This window comes from Lithobates pipiens, unplaced genomic scaffold (genome assembly GCF_037356315.1).
Source record: "Lithobates pipiens isolate NorthernLeopardFrog02 unplaced genomic scaffold, aLitPip1_a1.2 Scaffold_18, whole genome shotgun sequence".
Classification (NCBI taxonomy): domain Eukaryota; kingdom Metazoa; phylum Chordata; class Amphibia; order Anura; family Ranidae; genus Lithobates; species Lithobates pipiens.
In genome coordinates, this window is record NW_027507758.1 from 405,683,854 (window position 1) to 405,706,428 (window position 22,575).

The following is a 22,575-nucleotide window of genomic DNA, read 5'->3' on the forward strand; positions in this document are numbered from 1 at the left end:
CCCCTTAATTGCCCCTTATAATTATAGAGTAAGTGATGCTTTAGGAATGTAAAATGCCATCATATATTTTATTTTTCAGGTACACCACTAATAATATACAGTATATCTATATTACTGATTAGAGCAATAAATATAACTTTTTTTTTTTTTTTTTTTTTTTTTTTTAGTATTCATAAACAAAGGGGTGTGTGTGTGTGCGTATACTGTTTTTATTTGATAAAGGATTTAGACTTCACTTTTTTTTTCAGTTTTATATTGCAGCCTGATACTAAAGTTGTTTTAAATTCCATTTTTTTTTTCTCTCATTTACCGCTTCGGACCCCCCACCACATATATACTATAATTTTGTGCATGCGGTCTAGTGGGCGCCGCTGGAGCACTGTTCGAGCTGTCATTGGACACAGAGGGAACCAATCAGCGAGTCACAGCAGCCACAATGGCCGCCACAACCCGCCAATCGTTCTGTGGAAAGACTGAGCAGCAGTGTGCCTATGTAAAGAAGGCAAACCGCTGATCTGTCAGGGAGAAAAAGAGATCTTGTGTTTTCAGCTAAGCTGAAACGCAATCTCTCTTTTCCTCCAGTGTATCTGTCCCCACACAATTAGAAAGCACCTCCCAGGCACACACTTAAACCTTTGATCTCACTCAGTGTTAACCCCTTCCCTGCAAAAGGGCAATTTTTACTGTGGTAGTGCATTTTTTTTTTAGGACTGATCACATTTTTGGTGTCACTGGTCCCCAAAAAGTGTCACTTGGTGCCCAATTTGTCCGCCTCAACGTTGCAGTCCAGCTAAAGATTGCTGGCATTACGAGTAAAATAAATAACCACTGGCTGGGTCACATTCACAGAATTGTCCCTAAGCCACTCCTGTGTTGTCTTGGGCTTTGTGCTTAGGATCGTTGTCCTGTTGGAGGGTGAATCTTCGGCCCAGTCTGAGGTCCTGAGTGCTGGTTTATTATTGGGGATATCTCTGTATATTGTTCCATTCAGCTTTCCTTCAACCCTGACCAGTCTCCCAGTCCCTGCTGCTAACCCCCCTCCCACATGATGCTGCCACAACCATGCTTCACTGTTAGGATGGTATTGGGCAGGTGATGCGCGTAGCCTGGTTTCTTGCAGACTTAACATTTAAAATTGAGCCCAGACACCTAAATCTTGGGTTCATCAGAGCAGAGAATCTTGTTCCTCGGTCTGAGAGACCCTTGGGAGCTGGGGGGGGGGGGGGGGGGGAGGGAGGGAATTAAAGGCAAATGCCAGGCTTTCTTCTAGCCACTCTGACATAAAGCCCAGATCAGTGGAGGGCTGCAGTTGTTATGGTTGTCTTTATGGAACTCAGTGACCATCAGGTTGTTGGTAATCTCTCTTACAAAGACCCTACTCCCCCCGATTTCCAAGAGCTTGTTGCCCAGCCAAACTGAGCAGGGTCCTGGTTGTGCCAAACTTCCGTTTGAATATTGTGGAGGCCACTGTGCTCTTGGAAACCTTCGGTGTAACAGATTATTTTATGGTAGCTTTCCCCAGATCTGTGCCTTGCAATAATTCGACCTCTGCGCTTTGCAGTTCCTTTTTTATTTCATGGCTTTTCCTCTGATACAGTATGCATTGTCAGCTGTGTGAACTGTGAAGCCTTTTATAGAGTGGTGTGTGCCTTTCCAAATCCAATTTAATTTACCACAGATGGACTCCGAACAAGGTGTAGAAAATCTCTGCAATGATCAAGAAATGGGAGGCACTGGAGCTAAATCCTAAGTGTTGTTGCAAAGGGTCGGAACACTTATGCCAATGTGATATTTCAGTTTTTCCTTTTTCATACATTTGCAAACATTTCTAAAATTCTGTTTTCACACTCAGGGGTACTGAGTGTAGATTAAATAATTAATTAATTGAAAAACCTGTAGTATCAGGCTGCAACAACATTTTAAAGTGAAGGCTGTCTGAATACGGGGTGGGGTTCTTCAAATGGCATACTTGACTATATGGACATTGACGTAACTTGGATTCCAATAACCTCACTAAGTATGGTTATGGCCAGTGACATCACTTGGAAATCCCCTGCACCAGTGGGCATACAGTACTCCCTTCCTACATAGACTCCCTCCCTGGGTTTGCCAAACTGTTCCTTGCCATGTTTTGAGGGTTAAAGGGTCCCCATTTCCCAAGGCTATGCTTTTATATGGCTTGTAGGGCTGTAGTTGAAGCACAGAAGCTCTGGATCTAGAGGACTTGGTTGCGTATGGCCGAGTTCTCTCTGGCAATGCAAATTTTCTGTACTCTACCCCCTACAAGAATGCATTTATCAACTTACGATCTACTTCTGCAATAGTGGGCCCGCATTCTGGGGCATGAATTGTTGTCCAACTTTCAGCTCAGTTAATGGCCAGGTTTCTGCTTGGCCTATTCTTTTTCAACATCCCTTGGCCTCCTTTTCCCAGGTTCGCACCTTTATCCCAGGGGGTTACTCGGGTGGTTCCACCCCCAGCACCTTTATCCAGGGGGTTACTTGGATGGTTCCTCTCTGGGGCTCTTTCATGACCCCAGGACCTGAATATTATATTGTTGGCCTTGCTATGCTTCCTTTTGAGAATATACAGGATATTTCTCACTTCGGCTCGTTTGTGTCTGTGCTTGCAGCTGTCTTCCTTTTTTTTTATTTTATTTTTTGCATGGAACAAGGTGTTTCTTCATCCAAGGCTTTCTCTTTTGCCACAGGTGGTGTGTCAGCCTTTCATCTTAACGAGGATTTTGCCTTGTGTCCATATCCCTCTCATCCGATAAAATCGGCTCTTTGCCTGGATGTAGTTATATGGCCTTTTAGTCTGTCACTCAGCTGCAGCACCCATTTAGAAGTCTGATGCTCTGCTCATCATACCAGTGGGTCCTAGACCAGGTCCAGCTTCATCATCTTCCACTGTTTCCAGCTGGATTAGTAGGATGATGATCTAGGCCTATGCTCCTTCGGGCAGCGAGGCTCCATTCCAAATTACAGCACATTCTACCAGGGCTCTTGGTGTGTCCTGGGATTTTCATCTCTGCTTCTGTTCAAGTTTGCAAAGTGGGTACTTGGTCATCAGTTCTCCCTTTTACCTGCTTTTTACAAGGTTGATGTAGCTGCCTTGGTGGATGGTAGCTTGGCCAGAAAAGTTTTGCAGGTGACAGTCTTGAGTTCAGTGTGGGATCAGTTCTCTGTTCTGCCCCCCCCCCCCCCCCTTTTTTTTATTTTTTATTTTTTTTCTTCTTTCTGGCACTGCTTTGGGACCTTCTGTGAAGAAGTAAGCTGTCCGTCAATGCAAGATAGGGAAGACGAGTATTATACCTACCGTAAAAAAAAAACGTTTTTCTGAGTTGGATAAAGGACACAGCACCCGACCAGTCTTTTTTTTTTTTTTTGGCTGTTTTGGTGTTGTCATCCTTGTACTGCTGGCTACTAACTATTAGGGGGTTTTCTTGTGCATCATCTTTAGAAGAGACTTCCTTCTTGGACAACAGCCATGCAGACCAATTTGATGCAGTGTGGTGTATGGTCTGAGCACTGACAGGCTGCCCCCTTCCCCTCCAACCTCTGCAGTAATGCTGGTAGCACTAATATGTTTATTTCCCAAAGAAGACCTCTGGATATGCCGCTGAGCATGGTGCACTCAACTTCTTTTTTCAACCATGGCAAGGCCTGTATGGTCATGGCCACCATGCTGCAGCTCAGTTTTAGGGTCTTGGCAATCTTCTTATAGCCTAGGCCATCTTTATGTAGAGCAACCATTATTTTTTTTTCAGATCTTGAGTTCTTTGCCATGAGGTACCATGTTGAACTTCCAGTGACCTGTGTGAGAGTGATGACACCAAATTTAACATGCCTGCTCCACATTCACACCCGAGACCTTGTAACGCTAATGAGTCACATGACACCGGGGAGAGAAAATGGCTAATTGGGCCCAATTTGGAAACTTTCACTTAGGAGTGTACTCAATTTTGTTGCCAGCGGTTTAGACATGGCTGTGTGTTATTTTGAGGGGACAGCTTATTTGTTATTCAAGCTGTACACTCTCACTACTCTACATTTGTAGCAAAGTGTGATTTCTTCAGTGTAGTGACATGAAAAGATACAATATTTACAAAAATGTGAGCGGTGTACTCACTTTTGTGAGGTACTGTATATGTCATTTCAAGCTTTCCCTCCCAATCACAAATCACAGGGGGAGGAGAAGACTGAGCTGTTCAGAGCAGTGTGACAAGCTGTTCATGTTCATGACCAGCCCCTCCTGTACAGGCACTCAAAGAATGCAATTGATTGCTGAGGAAACAGTGTATTTCAGTAACTTACATTTTTAGTCTATAAAGTTTCCCAGTAAATTGTTTTATTTGGGTGTGGAGAAATAGGAACACACAGTTGCACATTCCTGGCTCTTTTATGCAAAGTAAAGTTTAAGGTTCTCATGATAGGGGCATTTTACATTTGGATTTCTAGGATTTGTTCACACAGAGGTACCCCCTGAGAGCCGTTTGCTTTGTAGTCCCAATTATGTTAACTGGAATGCAGCAGCGACACAGCCACTGCTCCCAATTTGACATCTGTGCTGATGTGTGTCCCTGAACTTGCACACTCTGCATTAAGGGAAAAGGCGCTCACACAGACGTCTAATTGGGAGCAGCGGCTATGTCTGTGCAGCCACTGCAACCCAGTTCACATGAATGGGATTGCCTGCATATGGATGCATGGTAAAGCTCTGTATCCCGTGCAGGCAAAGACTGTCCTCGCACAGGCGTATGCTTACATACGTCTATGCGAGCAAGGCCATAAGTTGAGTTGCAGACCCAGATGGTTAAGGCACTGTATCGGGAAAAGGAAAGTGTATTTAGTAGCTCTGTTATTATAATGTCCATTTCGTTTTGTTTCAGTTTTTCCCCAATGGGCACGCCTTTGCTACCGGCTCTGATGATGCAACGTGTAGGCTGTTTGACCTGCGGGCAGACCAGGAGTTGATGATGTATTCGCATGACAACATCATTTGCGGTATCACATCAGTAGCGTTTTCTAAAAGTGGTCGTTTGTTACTAGCGGGATATGACGACTTCAACTGCAACGTATGGGACACTTTGAAGGGTGAAAGAGCAGGTAAGTGTCTAGTTTAAAGGTACAATGTGGTTAGGGGTGCATGGGCCCCCTAATCTTCATGCAGAGCACCAGACGCATTGATTTATATATATATATATATATATATATATAATATAGTATGTGTGTTTGTTTGGGGGCTCTAAGTAATTTTCTAGCAAAAAATTATTTTAACTTGAAACCAACAAATGTCCGAAAAACGATTTAGTTTTTAAGTGGTTAATCTTTTTTCACTTACACACACAAAGTCTATTCCATTGACAAATTGTTACAAAGTTTATACTTAAATTCAACTGTTAAAGAATATTTTGATTCTTGGCAGACTGCCCAGTTTTTCTCTTACTTTCTTTTGAGGGCTGTAGCTTCAGAAGAGCAGAGAGAATTATTTGCATAGAAAAAAAATATTGTTTAAACACTTTAGTCAAGATCGCAATAACAATTCTTGATTAATTGTGCTGCTCTAATGTACATCCAAAACTTGTTTCTCTTTTGTTCACTGACAGACACAGCATCTTCACCTTGACCTTAGGGTTATATCGCCCCTTTAGGAGAGGACTAGGCAGAAAGTGTTAAAAACAGCAACACTTGCACAGTACCGCCCAGGGGCAGTCCTACTGGCTATAACCCCTCACACTGCATCCAGCGAACAAAATTTAAATAATATAAATACAATTAATAGTTCATCAAAAGACCTATGTATAGGAAAAAGACATAAATGTGACTAGTCCCAATATGAAAAAGATTCCGCCAATCAGGAGCAAGTCACCAACCACCATATCAAAAAGGAATAAAGGAAGCACTGTGGAGCAGAGAGAGTGAGCCCAGCGCAGAAGCCTGAAGGAACAGAAGATGCTTGCGTAATGAGCGGTGTCTTTTTATTTTTATGAATACTGAGCCATGTGTAAAGGTCCCCATACCTGCTCCAAGCTGTGAGGAATTTTGTATAGTCATACTGACCGGGAGGAATAACTATTTGAGCCGCTGTTATTACATGTGCATTACCCATGCACTGACGGTAAGGGTTAGTCTTATTGAGTGAAGGTGATGGGACCCTACTACCTTTTATTGCTTTTTGATATGGTGGATGGTGACTTGCTCCTGATTGGTGGAATCTTTTTCATGTTGGGACTATTCACATATGTCTTTTTCCTATACATATGTCTTTTGATGAACTATTAGTTGTATTTATATTATTTAAATTTCGCGCGCCACAGTCTTTTCATCTATATCTTGTATATTGTATCCAGCAATATTGTGTGAGCAGCCGTATACGTTTTTTGTTTGTTTTTGATTGTGCACAACAAATTTGTTGTTTATATAGTGTAGGAGAAGGACCTGGCTCCCGATGGGACTATTGGTCCTCGGAATTGTTTTCATATGACTGGGCTACTACTGTCTGTCAGTGTGCAGTGGCCAACGGCCACCCCATACTGCTCGGGTGATAGATCTGTCTGTGGAATGCGTCCAGCAGTTCTTGGAGGAGGAGTAAGTATGGTTCCAGCTGTCTCTGCAGGATGGAGCAGCTGGGGATTCCCTGGGAGGTCGACTAGGGGGTCTCTCACTCTCCCTTTTCTTCTCTCCCTGTCCCTTCCCTCCTCCCCATGCTATGGGCTGCTGTGTGATTGTGCACATGGGGGTGTGGTGCACGTGCCTGGTTGGGGGTCCTCCGGGGGGGCTCTGGGACCTGAAAGGGGGCTGTGTTGGGGCTCCGCTCGTCCTCTTCCCTGTTTCTGGGCCACGGTGGGGTGTTTGTGCTGTGTTTGACATGCAGGGAGGCTGCGGCCATTTTTTTTTTTTTTTTTTTATAGCAACAACCAATTTTTTGCCTTTCAGCCTTTTTCTGGAAGTTCGGTGGCCATTTTCTCGGTGCGTTTTTCTCAGACGTTTTTGCTGAGGTGGCCGTTTTCTAGTAGCCTCAGGTAGTTTTGCCTCTAGCGCTGGGTGCTTATTTCCTTCTAGAACAGCGCGCTTTTCACACAGACACAGTGGATGACACAGGGGAGAGCAGACAGCAGAAGCAAAGCGCAGTACCTGGGTCAGGGTGTTGAGTCCTGCAGGGGGCCCCTCAGTCTGTGTCAGCTAGGAGGGTGGACTTTTTGTGTGACTTGCCTTAGGTCCCCAAGTGTTGACAGGTAAGTGTGGGTCAGCATGGCATTGGAAGCTGGCGCTTCTTCCCCAGACATCCCTATTGCAACTGGTTCCCCTGCACCTGTGGTGCCTATGGACGGTCTGTCGGCGATCCTGGAGGCTTTTGTTGCCAGGGTGGAAGCAGTGTGCAGGTGCAAGGGGGTAAAAAAAAATGCCCCCTCCCCCCACCGGCTTCTGGGGAAAGCTCTGATTGAGATTTGGGCTCCACTGTGACAGGCGGCTCCTGTTCTGATGTATCGGAGGATGCGGACCAGGACCGTTCGGACAGTGAGGATGACTCCGTGTCCGGGTCAGCGCAGGAAAAGGCGCTTGTAGGAGCACTTATTACATCGGTGCAGGAAACCCTTAAGATGGAGGATATGGCGGGGGCATCTACAGAGGTTTCGGGTCCCACAAGCCGGCCTGCACACCTAAGGTGTTTCTTTACCCAACTTATTTTTATAAGTTTATTTACAAGGAGTGGGGAAAACTGCAGCGGGCCTTTTCAGTCCCAAAGCGCATGGCGGTGGGTTACCCCTTTGAGGAGCGTTTCCTGAAGAAAATGACATCTCCAATTGTTGAACCCCCGGTATCCAGGTTAAATAAAGTAACGACTAATGCTATTGCCGAAACGCATCAGTTATTTTATTGTCACTCTGATGTACCAATAAATACTTCAAGGATTACAGTGTTGCCGGCTCTTCTTGCTACTGTTAAATAAAGTAACAACGATTCCGGTTGAAGGGGCTCCTGCTTCCAAGGACCCTGCCAACAGAAGGGCTGAGGCGGTTGCCCGGTCATGTTTGCGGTGGTGGAGGTCAGCATTGCGGCCAGTGTTAGCCACGACCCTGGTGTCACAGACGCTTACTGAATGGGCAAAATTGTTGCACCATGAGTTGGAGAAGCAGCAGGCTTCCCCGGTCTGCGTGGAGCTGGTGGACCAGTTGGTGCAGGGCCTTAAGTATGTCTGTGATGTGGCCTTAGACACGGCCCCCTTGCTCTCTAGAGCTTCTGTATCAGCAGTAGTACTACGTCGCCTGATTTGGCTGAAATGCTGGTCTGCGGACCAGACATCTAAGAAAGCACTGGCAGATTTGCCCTTCCAGGGAGAGAGGCTATTTGGAGCCTCGCTGGATGACATCATTAAAAATGTTACTGGGTGTAAGGGTACGTTGCCCCCACAGTCCAGAAAAGGTAACGAGCCACGCCTCCTTTTCCGGCTCAGAAGTGGATTTTTCATCCGCCCGGGTTGGACGGTAAGTGTTCCCAGTTCGACAAGGTGCCTGCTGATTCTGAGGGACAAAAGCGTCCTTGGTTTCGCAAGCCTACAAGCAAATCTATTACCGCATGAAGGTTTGTCCCCGCCGACTCTCGGGTGGGGGGGTCACCTTTGGGAGTTTGCAGCTCGGTTGACCTCCCTACTTTCTGACCAGTGGGTCCGCGAACTGGTTTCATCAGGATACAAGAGTTTTTTTTTTTCTTGTCTGCTAAACAGATTTTTTTTTTCCCTCTGACCTCAAGGCCCTCAACAGCTTTGTGAAGTTACAAAGGTTCAGGATGGAATCCGTTCACTCAGTGGTCGCTGCACTCCATCAGGGGGATTCTCTGGCATCCATGGACATCAGGGACGCATACTTGCATGTCCCCATATGCATCAAGCATCAGAGGGTTCTGCGGGGGCGAGCACTACCAATTTTTAGCTCTCCCTTTTGGCCTGGCGTCTGCACCGAGGGTCTTCACCAAGATGCTAGCCCCAATTTTGGCTTTGCTAAGGCAGCGAGGGATCGCAATTGTGGGTTACCTGGGCGACCTCCTCCTGAGAGCAATTTACGCCTCAGAATTAAGGTAGGATGTGGCAATCGCAATGCAAACTCTTTGGGAGTTTGAATACTGAAACTACAGAAGTTGGCGTTGGTGCCGACTCAATACCTGGAGAACCTGGGCCTGCTTCTGGACTACTCAGAGGTAAGAGTCTTTCTTTCTTCGGACAAGCTACAGACTCCTCACGCTGTGGTGAAGTTGTTGGTGTCCTGCAGGTGGTCGTCATTGCGTTTTTTGCATGCTGGGTCTCATGGTAGCCACTTTCGAGGCGCTACCGTATGCTTAATTCCACACTTGAGTCTTGCGAAAGGAGATCCTGTCCAAATGGGACAAATCTCTGTTGTCCCTGGATTGTCAAATTCGGGTGGGCCAGCTAGTCGGGGATTCCCTGCTCTGGTGGCTGATGTCGCCGGCCCTTCAGACCGGGAAGTCGTTCCTTCCTCTTCATTGGACGGTGATCACAATGGACGCCAGCCTGACCGGTTGGGGGGGGGGGGGGAGTTTGGGGCATACAGTCAGCCCAGGGTCGCTGGACCCAGGAAGAATCCCGCCTGCCGATCAACATGTTGGAACTTCGGGAGATCAGGCAGTGCTTCTCCACATGATCAGAGGCTGCAGGGGCATCCGGTCAGAATCCAGTCGGACAGTGCCATGGTGTATGTCAACCATCAAGGAGCTCGGCTGCAGCACTGGAGTTCGCTCACATCCTGCGGTGGGCAGGGCGGCGTGTGCTGGCTCTGTTGGTTGTGTACATTCCGGGCGTAGAAAACTGGCAAGTGGATTACCTAAGTCGTCAGATGCTGGACCAAGGGGAATGTTCACTACATCCAGATGTATTTTACCTCCTTTGCCTAAGGTGAGGCACGCCAGATGTGGATCGCCTGGCTTCTTGACTAAATTGGAAGGTACAGAGGTTTGTGGCCAGGTCAAAGGATCCCTGGGCGGACGCGGCAGACGCGTTGGTAGCTCCATGGGGGCATTATCAGCTGATTTATAATTTTCCCCCACTCAAACTTCTACCACGTCTGCTTCGCAGAATGGAGGCCGAGGGTATTCCAGTAACTCTGATTGCCCCAGATTGGCCCCGGCATCCGTGGTACCCCGACATAGTACGAATGGTGGCGGATGTTCCATGGGGACTGCCAATGCTAGAGGGCCTTCTGTTGCAAGGTCCAATATTTCATCCTGCTTTACCGTCACTGGCTTTAATGGCATGGCTGTTGAAAGCCAGGTGCTAAGGGAACAAGGTCTGTCGGATTCGGTAATATCCACTATGCTGAGGGCACGGAAGTCCTCTTCTCTGAAGATTTATCATCGTACGTGGAAGGCATACATCTCTGTGTGAGGAAATGGGGTGGTGTCCATGCACATACTCGATTTCCAGGAGCCTGCTGTTTTTGCAGCGAGGAGTGGATCAGAAACTTACCTTAAGCACCATCAAAGGGCAGATATCAGCTTTCGCTGTCCTCCATTTTTTTTATTTTTTTTTTTTATATTATTTTTTTTTTTTTTTTCAGCGACCCTTGGCGACTTTCATTAGTGAGTACGTTTGTTCAGGGGGTTCCGCTACCTCCGTGGAATTTGAATATAGTGCTCTCGGTGCTTCAGAAACAGCCGTTTGAAAACATTAAGGAGATCCCCTTATTGACACTCACAGAAAGTAGTCTTTCTAGTGGCTATTACATCTGGCAGGAGGGTTTCTGAGTTGGCGGTCGTGTCTTGCAAGTCTTCCTACTTGATCCTCCTCAAGGATAAAGCGGTTCTGCGTTCGCAGCCTTTGTTTCTGCCAAAGGTTGTTTCGGCCTTTCATCTAAATGAGGACATTGTGCTTCCATCCTTATGCCTTCGGCTGTCACGCCCCAAAGAGGTGGTTTTGCATTCCTTGGACATGGTCCGGGCTCTGCGGGTGTATCTGCTACGGCTCCTTTTCGGAGGTCGAACTCGCTGTTTGTATCGCTGGCTGGTTCGAAGAAAGGGACTGGCAGTCTCATTGGCTACCTTTTTCTCTGTGGATCAGACAGATTGTGGTTCAGGCTTATGCCATAAGGGGTGGGCGCCTCCCTTCCCTGTCACGGCACATTCTACCAGGGCAGTTGGTGCCTCCCTGGCTTTCGACATCAAGCGTCTGTTTGCCAGGTATGTAAGGTGGTTACCTGGTCATCCGTTCACACTTTCACTAAATTTTACAAGTTTGATGTGAGTGCATCTTTGGATGTTTGCTTCGGCTGCAAGGTTTTGCAGGCAGTTCTTTAAGGTTGCAACTTCTCTGTTGAGGAGCTCTGGTTGTTATGGGTGGAGTTATTTTCTTGCTGTTCCCACCCCTCGTTTCTTTGACACTGCTTGGGGACGTCCCTAAAGTCAAGGTTAAGATGTTGTGTCCGTCAATGAACGAAAGAGAAAATAGGATTTTTGTACTCGCCGTAAAATCCTTTTCTCTGAAGTTTATTGATGGACACAGCACCCACCCCTCCTAATGTATGTTTACTGCTTTTTACATACTGAGCTGCAGGATGCAGTGTTGAGGGGTTATAGCCAGTAGGACCGCCCCCTGGGTGGTACTGTGCAAGTGTTGCTGCTTTTAACACTTTCTGCCTAGTCCTCTCCTAAAGGGGCGATATAATCCTAAGATGAAGATGCTGTGTCCGTCAATGAAATTCAGAGAAAAGGATTTTACGGTAAATACAAAAATCCTATTTTTTTTATTAGGGTTAAAGTAACCTTCCTTACTCTATCCAATCAGGTAAGGTTAGTTTTCTTTTCTTTTTGCTGACTTTGTCCCATGGGGTATATTTTTATTTTCTTGTTGAAGACGCAACAGAAAATAATAATCCCTTCAAAGTGAGTGGAATTCCAGTGTTATTTGTCTCAAGAACAGGTACCCGTAGGAGGATTTCCCCTCATCTCTTGGTCTAGTGATCAAACTAACAATTTTGAATTTTTGTCTCAATTTCTATATCTGTGACACTGGTTTTCATAACAAAGAGGGATTACTGTCCCCAGCAAAGACAATATATATATATATATATATATATATATATATATATATATATATATATAATTATAATATATTCTCTTAAACACACACCTTTTACTTATTGCCCTATATTGTAGCATTTCCCATAAAAACTGAGTTATTTTTTTATGATTATTCAGTTGAGTAGTGGTGGACACTTCTGCTCAACTCTATCCACAGGTATATAGCAGAGGTCTATATTCATGGAAATCTAACCACATTGTTTCTTTTTTTTGCTTGCAGGAGTCCTTGCTGGTCATGATAACCGAGTGAGCTGTTTAGGTGTAACCGACGATGGCATGGCTGTAGCTACAGGGTCTTGGGACAGTTTTCTCAGAATCTGGAATTAACTTGGGCAAAGATAGCTGATCTTGTTAATTCTCCACTGAGATCTGGAGAGGTCAATGCTGCAGCCTATAGCTGTGAAATAACATTTCTACCTTGTATTTGCAGGTGAAGTTTTTCTATTCACTGATTATTACACAAAAAAGGCTTTCTTTAAACTAGTAAAAAAAAAAAAAATCAAGTTGAGGTCATAAAGGGTTCAAAGGGGGTAAAGAGCACTGGTGACTATTTCAAAGGGGCTAGCACACAGGATCATGGTGACTGAGAGCCTAGGAGCCAGTCTTTATTTTGTGGCTTGGTTAAGTTGTTTTAACCCTTTTGCTGCTAGAAATGTCAGTTTTGCATTGTAGACCTTTACAGCAGCCACACGGTTAAAGGATTTCTGCTTTGTGCTCAAAGTCTGCTGAGTCTGTACCTATTTTTTTTTTTTTTTTTTTATTATTATTATTATTATTTTTGTACATACCTGAATGTACACACTATAGCAGCCGATCATGTAATGTTTGTATGTAAAAAAACAAAACAAAAAACTACAGAAAAAAAAGAAATATTGCCTTTTTTATTTAAAGAATATGAATTGTAGCTTTTTTTTGAACGCCACAATAGTTTAGTGATAAATATACTTGATTGTTGTGTTTTTTTTTTTTTTTTTATTCTTTGTGAACTTGCTGTGGATGAGATGAATCATTGCTCTGTGTTTGTATCCATACAGTTGTAGTATATCTTCACATTTAGACAGGCCAGTTTGTATATCCGCTCACACTATTTCCTCACCTTTTCCTTCATACGGCATAATGCTCATGATGATGATTTTGCTGTACTGATCCAATTGTGCAGTACATATGCAGGAAACATGTAACCCACTAATCTAATTCCTATCTCGAATGCACTAAATGTAAATTGCTAAAATCCCCATCTACCTGCACTGAAAAAAGACTTGAACTATTTTTATTTTTATTTTTTTGGGTCCTTTTTTCAAAGCAACTCATACATTTTAGTGATTTCTTTTTTCACCACCTCACGTGACAATCATGGATGAACAAATCGGTTTACACCTCCTATTAGCCATTTTATGGAAAAATGTTATCCTAGATGACCCGTGAATCTTAATTTCTAATGTCAGATTGTCATGGCTTATTAGAAGCTGGCCAGAGATTTTATTAGAACTACTGCATTTCTGCACCGTTGCATAGTACTATGCAATAGAAGCACACACATCGCTATGAAATCACCTTACCTTTTGTAATTGTAATTTTTTCTTTTGCATTCTGTCACACTTTTGGATATTGGAGTGGTTTGTTGCAGTGTAGGGCAGTAGGATTTTTAGACTTGTAGGAATATGAAGACTTTCGAATCTTAATTGATGTGGCCAAGTTAAAGTGCACTTTTTCAGTAAGAATAAAGTCCATTGCTTAGCTGTAATGGGCCTCTTATTGTTAGTGGAAATAGAATGACGTAAATTATAATGGCACTTCTGAGTATAGCTGCTCACCCAGCAGCAAAGTATTGTGATGCCAGGACAGTGGGCTGGTCTTGCTTGCCTTGCTGGAAAGCTTCTATTAGAGATTGCATTCCAGCTTTTGCACCTAGACTGTTTATAAACTCTTGTACCCTCTAATAACATTTTAGATCTGTCTTCTCCCCATACAAGCATTTTAAGCTTGTTTCGTAAAAAATTACATACCTTCTACACATCCATGCTTGCATTGGTTTAGGATAACTTGTTGACTCTATTGACCCCCCCCCCCCCCCCCCAATCCTCAGGGTAAAGCATTCCAAGTGGAGATGGGATGCAGGCCAAGCACAGGTGCCAAATGATCTGCTTCTGCATCCAGCTGCCATAGAGGTTTAACCTCAACTAGTTTATACCCATGCACAGCTGCTGCTGATCTTTACCCAATTCTAATGAATGTGGGTGACCTCTGTTTGCTGCCTAGACCCCAGGGAGTTTAATTTTAGTGTGGTCATTTTATCATATTTGTGTATATATGCCTGGTAATCCATTCACAAACATGGTATTATTGCATAAACACGTTCATCCATTTTTTAGTTTGAACATCCAGCCAGTAAGGGGCTTTGTGGCAGACAAGCAGGCACCTCCAATATTAGAGGTCAGGCAGACATGCACTTTTTTTTATTTTTATTAAAATACTCATGTCACAAGCATGCGTTTCATTCCTGTAAAGCAGAATGGGGGAAGTGTGGTCGGACGACAATGGCACTGGCTTAGATTGGGCATAATAGAGAAGGCAAAAGATATGTCCAGATATCCGTACAATGGCGTTTATTACATCATTATCTGGGTTTGTGCTATTGTCAGAATAATACATAGACATTAAAGTTTATCATATACTTTACTTTGTGTTGTACAACCAACTATTACGTTGCCAGTTGCTTACTTGCAAAAGACTATAATGTTGAAGTTCACTATTGGGTTGTTATTTTAGGTTGTTGTCAGGTGGCCACTTCTGCTTACATTCCAGAAGTAATTAACTTTTATAAGCTTTGTGCTTGAGCACGTGTTTGAGGAGGCTTCACCTTGGCCCCCTCCTGGTAATGTGCCAATGGTATATGCTTTAAGGCTCTTGTTAACATTCCCCAGCTACCGTCCCCGCTAGCGTGTCAAGAGGAAAGATTCAGAAGGTACAAAGAGCTTTAACCTATAAACATGGATAAAGTGGACTGAAGGAGAGCTGATTCTCTAGTATCCTTATATCTGAAGATAATGAAGTGTAGCCTGTTCCGGAAATGAAGGTCTAATGCTCGGTTCACACAACTGCAATGCAATTTTATTTCAGTGATTTTCACTGCAGTTATGCAGTGCAACTTTGATGTGACTTGGCTGCATTTTTGCATATTCTATGGGGCCAACTCGCACTGTAAACCACACCAAAGTAGCACATGAACCTTTTCAAAGATCACACTGTGTTGAGTCACATTGATGAGAACTGGCGCCATTGAATATAATGTGATTTCCCTTGTCATGCGATTCTGAGGGACTCAAGTTCCATCAGAAATTGCACCAGTGTGAACCAGCACAAAGAGCCAAAACTACTGTAAAATAGGTACAGTGTTTTTTGTTTGAAAGAGGACCTAGGTATGTAGCTTGTTGGAAATAAACCATATAAAAACATTGACTTGCATTGGGTTTATTCAGCAAAGAGGTATGTAGGGCAGGGATGATGTTTTGAGTGCAGACATTGTAACAAATCACAGCAATAGAAAGGTGATTACTGAATGCTACTGTGATGTTACAAATCTTTTGCACATCATTTCTCTTTATGCCTCATTAATGAATAAGTACATTGGTTAAAAAACACCTAGTTGTTAATGGGTGGGAAGAAAAGGAACATGTCACTTTTGGTGCCAAAACGGCTTGCCCTTTGCACCCAGTGCATGGTCAGAGCGGAGGACACTTTGAGGGCAGAACCACCAGTATTGTGAAGGCATCCTGTGACACCAATGTTAATTTGTCTGTGCCTCAGTGGTGTCACTTTTGTTTTTATTAATGATGTGTGTTTTTTTTTTTTTTGTTTTTTTTTAATACGGTTTGAGCCAACAAAACATCTACCTTTTCTTGTGTTTGTTTTTTTTTTTTTTATATTATTATTACTGTGCCTCTCACCATGTTTCTAATGAAGAAAGTGCCAAGCAGCCATACAGACCTCTACATTCTAGGGCACTTTTTCTGCCGAAGTATTCTAATTCAGTGTGAAGGACCAGTAGGGTAATGGTCATAGTATTGCACTGCACTAGTGCCACTTCCCCTTCTACTAGCTAACTGCTTTTATTTTGTTTGATTTAAATCTGCCAAGGCCACTGAAAAAATCTGCAGAATAGATTACAAATGATTAAAGCTGAATTCTAGGTTTACTGTTCTGTTAACTAGTTCATTTGGGCCAAGGTAGCCCAAACAAACTATTTTCTACACCATTGGTCTCCAAACTATGGTCCAGGGAGCAGTTGCAGTTCTCTGTTTGCTTTTATCTGGCTCTTGGGGCAATATTCCTCCCACTGATACAAGGCACAATTTCTCAAACTGATCCCAACAATGGGGCATAATTCTTGACATTGACACCAATGATGGGGCAATATTCATAGTTAGTAAGGTTGAATAAAGACACCAGTCCATCCTGAGTGTCTACAATTGTCCCTGTATATTGCACGCTCACATCGATCCCTACACTCAAAGAGCCCACAATCCAAGGTCCCCATTCATATACTAGGGCCAATTTTGTACAGAAGCCAATTAGCCTACCTGCATGTCTTTGGATTGTGGGAGGAAACCGGAGTACCCGGAGGAAACCCACACAGGCACAGGGAGAACATGCAAACTCCAGTAGTGTCATGGTTGGGATATGAACCAGCGACCCTTCTTACTGCTAGGTGAGAGTGCTAACCACTACACCACTGTGCTGCCCAATATTCCTTCCCCTGATACCAACAGGGAATTTTCTACTCACACTAACCCCCCTGAAAGTCTGATGGGGACAGTAGGCTGCCCCCTTTGTTTAGAAAATGTGGAGACCCCTGGTCTCCACTAACAGGTGTGCCAGCTGGGCTCCTTGTATAAACTGTATGTAACCTCAGCTACATAACCGTGTACAGTGCTTTGTTCCAGCAGTGGGATATGAACTCTCATCCCACTTCTGAAACAAAATAGATGGGCTGAGCACTGCTTAGCTATTCATAAGCAGCTTTGTATTCTCTGGCTTTTTCTGATTGGCCCAGTAGGAGGTTATAACGTTATTCGCCCACCGCAGCAGAATCAGAGGAAGCTTTGTATTCAGAGAATGCAAAGCTTCCCATGAATGGCTGAGCATAATCCAGCCCAATTCTCCTCTCACTCCTGGCAAACAAGACTGTATACTGTAAGTTTAGACCCCTTTCACACTGAGGTGTCTAAAAATATTGCCTGAAAGGCGCCTCTCATGCCTCCCCAGTATGAAAGTCTGAATGCTTTCACACTGGGGTGGTGTGCCTGTGGGACAGGGAAAAAAAAAGTCCTGCAAGCTGCATCTTTGGGGTGGTTTGGGAGGGGTGTATACATCCCTCCCGAAACACCCTGTCCATTGAAATGAATGTGCAGCTCTGCCAAAGCATCTGCAAAGCGCTTTTGGCAGCGTTGCAACAAGGCACTATTTATTAACCCTTTCTTTGGTTACTAGCGGGGGTGAAAAGTGCCGCTAAAATTAGCGGTGCTTTACCACTAACGCACCCCTGCCCCAGTGTGAAAGTAGCCTTCGTTTGTACAGCGGGCACACCTGCTAGTGTGCAAAAGTTGGCCCAAGCAAACTAGTTAAAGGAAATGTAAACTTGGAGTTCAGCTTTAAGGTCCCCTTTGAAAACAACTTTGAGATCATACTCACTAGACATAATGAATATAATAATTTAAAGCAGAATAAATCATAAAATACATGGTTGGCGTACATATATTTATATACAAATCTGGGTCAATCTTCTGAAACACACACCTGACACGCAGGGACTGCCAGTTAGGTGAGTTGTCTATTGCACAGTTGTGGCTTTTAGTTTAATTTGCCAGCCTATAGGACAATTGGTCAGACGTGTTTTGATTTTGTCTGTTGAACAGAAAGGTGAACCTGCAGAGCTGAGATAGGAAATGGCAGTTTCACCTTCTTAGCTGTGCAGGGTGGTACCATGCTGTAAACCACAAGGTTGGCTCAACAAAAATAAAAATATTTGGGTATGAAAAATGGTTGACAGGTTTGTATTTCAGCTGTTCATTTAGTGTTTTTGTTTGAGTTCTACGCTAATGTGACTTTAAATAATTTTTTGTTTTTTTCATTTAACCCCCTCCCCTGCTTCCCCGATGGTGAGCTGGCCACACACTTCAGATAGTCACCCACATAGAGGATCCAGCATTTTCCTGCAGAAATCCTCTTCTCTGCAGCCGCCGCCGGGTCCTGCACCACTATGTTCATCTGTGACGTCATTGGGAGACTGCGCCAGCTTTTATGGGTTCTGGCACAGCTTACCGATACTGCGCTACTGGGCCCATCCCCCTCCTCTGTTAGTGAATGGGCTGCGGTTCGGGACTCCCAGTGCCTCCTGGGATATGCACGTCGCATATCCCAGGAGTCGTTGGCACTGATGTCATTCATCTAGGTGGGCTGAAAGGTAATAATAAAAAAAAAAAACATGATGTGGGATGCAGCGGAGCCAAGTCAGTGGAATGGGTGAAGATCCACTATACCTAACCACACTGCAGTGCCATCACCTTGTCTTTATAGCCCCCAACCTTTTAAGATTTCTCACATTTAAACAGTGGATGTGTTTGTTGTGCAGCAGCTGGGAGTACCAGGATATCTGGGTCTCGGCCTACCTGGGCTTTGTGCAGTGCTAATTGGATATCCAGAGCACTATAAATACTGTATGTAACTCTTTGGCTTGTGTTGCTGTGAAATGATTGAGAGTAGTAAGCAGGATTTTCTAGTATTTTATAAGAGTACATGTGAAGTTTACTATGAATAGACACAAAATGACGGTTATGGTAAAAAGCATTTAATTCACACTTTTCTCTAGACACTATCTGTGCCAGTTGTGTAGTATATGTCAGGTATTGCATCCTTGATTGTACTTCCTGATCACCAGGGTGCCCACATACTGATTTTGTGATATGGTGATGCCTAAGATTCATTAATATATTTGTAGCTGATGTTAGTTCGGTGGTTCTGATGAGGAATCAACAATGTGCCAATATCTGAAATCTCTGTTATGATGCCAACTGTAGCGACTGACTTTTCATTCTAAGCGTGTTTCACTCCTGACATGTGGGGCAGATGCTACCAACGTGGTTACCCCAGCCCACTCACCTCTCTATGTATACCAGGGGTGAGGCCTCACATTGCCAAATTCTAGCAAATGACAGCATCTGACACTTCTAATGTGCATATAAAGACTGCTCCATTATATATGCACAGGCATGTTTGTGTGTTAGGTGAATAGGAGACTTTCTGCACTAGAATTGCCGGTTTTTAAGACTTGACACATTCATACACAAGTGTCTGTGTGTGCCAGTATAATAAAGAGACTAATCGGGGGCGGGCTAAAAGCATTTTTTTGAACAGCCAGGCACTTTTGCTTTATACCTCACAGAATTTCTAAATGTTCAGCTGTGAGCTATAAATTGTACTTTGCCAAAATATGCAAAGCACAGCAAACTGACCCTTTTTCAGCCTGCATGAGCATTAGAAGGATCCTTTGTATAAGAAGACCCAAGCATCTCTATTGGACTAGTATGTGGTTCTCCTAGTCCCTAGTGGGGCAGGCCCTGCTTTCTGCCCTGTGTGGGACTATATTGTATAGTGATCTTTCTCCTGCCACCATAACCTTCTCTCCATTCAGTACATTCCAACACTATGGTGTAATAAAGGACCGTTACCACTACAGGCCTCATATACTGTATCCTGGTGCCTGCGTAATTCAAGCACACCCTGAACATTTGTATCCGCAATGAGGTTTTCCGGAAGAGTGACAGAATGTGCGAGTGCGTTTCATGTGCAAGTAATGAAGCATGGTTCATAGAGCACCTTGTCTACTCTCTGGCATGCATGCTAGTGAAATATCTTCCTGAAGTTCAGAGGCACCACTGGCCTTGTCTCTTTTCTCTTTTTATCCAATTGCTGGTTGTATAAAATACATGCAGAATGTTTTAATGCCGTGTTGTATGGTAATATGTGCAAACAGTGTTACTGATTGATATAACCTAATAACACATATACATGTGTCTCACCAAATCTTCTACCACACAGTATGATAGGGTTCGAATATTATGGACTTCAGTGGAGACTAGTTCTAGAACTTTGCAGCCTTTTATTGCTTTCTTTACATAGTGGTGCTTAATCCTGTGTGTTTCTCCATTCTGGGGGAATAAAGGCAAAAAGAAAAAAAAAATAATAAAGAAAAAAATAAATATATATATTAAACAAAAAAAAAAATCTTCTAACATGTGAGTTATACACTTTATATCCATTGAAAGTCCAGGGTTTAGTTGCTTTTAAAGAAACATTGTTTGGTTGCTGTAATATACACTTTAAACAATTTGACAATTCTAGCACATTCATTTTATAACATTTTTACTCATGTGTTGCTGACTTTTGACAAAAGGCTTTATAAATATTGATTCTGAATTAATTCTGCACTGCCTTTTGGATTGTGTATGTATTAAAAACTGTCTTAAAGGTTTTAAGCCAATTAAAAACCAGGACATGCTTTTTTTTTTTTTTTTTTTTTTTCATTTCTTTTATTCTGTTCTCCTTTAACAGTCGCTGTTGTATAAACAAAAACAAAATAATTCCCTGTGAAATAATCACTTGCTATAAACGTTTTGTTTATATTTTTCCACATTTGATTTTTTTTTTCTTTGTATTTGTACAGTGGCTCAGTGAAACCAATATGTTGCCATGAATTGATATTGTAACCAATAAACAAGTGCTTTTAACCAGAGGACTGTTGTACATTCTTGTTCATGAAAAATCATGTTAAAGGCTAAGTTCATTTTTTTTTTCTAAGTTCCAGCGCCCCTGTACCAATATATTATTAAATGTATCCCCGTTGCAGAAACATAAGATTTCAGTGATTTTTTAGAATGAGGCCTTATCTCAGCCCTGGTGTGTTCCATAGAAAGGTTTGACTTCCTGGTATGTATATTTGAAACATGAAAACTGTTAAGACACAGGAAGGAGTTCACCAGCTGACTTCATTGACACACACGCACACTGCACCCACCAGCTATGTTTGCACGACATTCTGGCATCCCTCCAGGTGTGCAAGGGCCTGCCTGATTGAATATTGAGTGAATAGATAGATCAGTGGGTCCTCCTATTCCATCGTTTTTGGGAAATTGTAGAGATGCATGCATGCACATGGTAGCACATGCACACACAAGTGTAAAAAAAACTGTAAAGCAGAGTGTGTAGGTGCAGACCTGCCCATAGGAAACTTTTTACAGCAGGAAAATGGATGTGTAAATAGGCCCTTAAAAAGCATTTAAAGCCAGGAATTATTACTTTTTTTCTGATGGCAACTAAAATTTTTGGAATGACAATGGTCACCAGGATGAAGGGAGGGTGCTGCATACAGCAAAGCCTGAAGTTCTTATTAAAACCCCTTTCGCTCTTTAAATTGATTGTAAAGTCTTTTTTTTTTCTTAAATTAAAATAACAGCTTTATACTTGCTCCATGCAATTGTATTGCACAAAGTGGCCCTGAACCTCCTCTTTTGAGCTCCCCCACTGGTGCTCTTGGCTCCTCTTCTTCACAGTGCACCATCATAGGAAGCTGCTTCATTTTTTGGCATACCTGGTAACTCGCTCTGTGTGCATGTATAGACATGCATTGCAGCTCAGCCGCACTCCCTGCTTCGCACAATTTGACAGTAGTAGGAGCCAATGGCTCCAACTGCTGCCCCTGTCCTTTGAATGCAGGGAGAGAGCCGCTACAGATGGGCACATTGCTGATCGACTGAGCTCTCATAAGTATTTGGGTGGGTCGGTTCCATACAAATGCTGGCACATTTTTTACCTTAATGCAGGGAATGTATTAGGACAGTGATGGCGAACCTATGGCAAGCGTGCCATAGCCGGCACACTGAGCCCTCTGTGGGCAGGCGAGAAAATCCTGTACGAGGTGTATCTCATCCACACCACCTCTCCCCATAGAATTACATCTCCCACATGGCTCTGGGGCCAGGGGTGATGTGTCTAGGGTGGGCGTGGACGAGATGAAGCGGTGCTGCTGGGTTGGAAGGCAGGCAGACCACATGGTGGGGATTAAGCCAATGGGGGGCCATGATGGTGCCTACTAAAGATGCCCAATCACAGGCCTTTCTCATGCCCGGGAGCCCAGTCGGCTGATGTGTGCATTATTGGAGTGCTGTGGCAATCGTTAAAGTAAGTGTATATGCTGTGTGGGGAATAAATGTTTGCTTGGACCAACTCGAAGGGTATGGCCAGAATAATGTGTATATGTGGTCTGTGTTACACTTCCTCAAAGCTGTCAGAGAAGCATTTTCCATAGGATATGAAGAGGGAATAAATTAAATCTGCAGACATTTCATGCTTTGTGTTGGCTATTCAGGTTTATCTGGCTGTGAATGCCTCCTAGATTTTGCAGAGACCACTGCAGTACAGCGAGAAGTGA

General features: G+C 43.6%; 1 protein-coding gene across 5 annotated transcripts in view; it reads left to right on the forward strand.

The window, feature by feature from the left end:
* GNB4 (G protein subunit beta 4) overlaps window positions 1-20,880 on the forward strand; it is a 153,837-nt gene extending 132,957 nt beyond the window's left edge. For all 5 annotated transcript variants that reach the window (XM_077487924.1, XM_077487926.1, XM_077487925.1 and 2 more), the window contains exons 9-10: window positions 4,892-5,108; window positions 12,310-20,880. In XM_077487924.1, the coding sequence (XP_077344050.1) occupies window positions 4,892-5,108; window positions 12,310-12,416 (324 nt within the window). In that variant the 3' untranslated portion in view covers window positions 12,417-20,880. The remainder of the gene's footprint in view (window positions 1-4,891; window positions 5,109-12,309) is intronic.
* The last annotated feature ends 1,695 nt before the right edge of the window (window positions 20,881-22,575 follow it).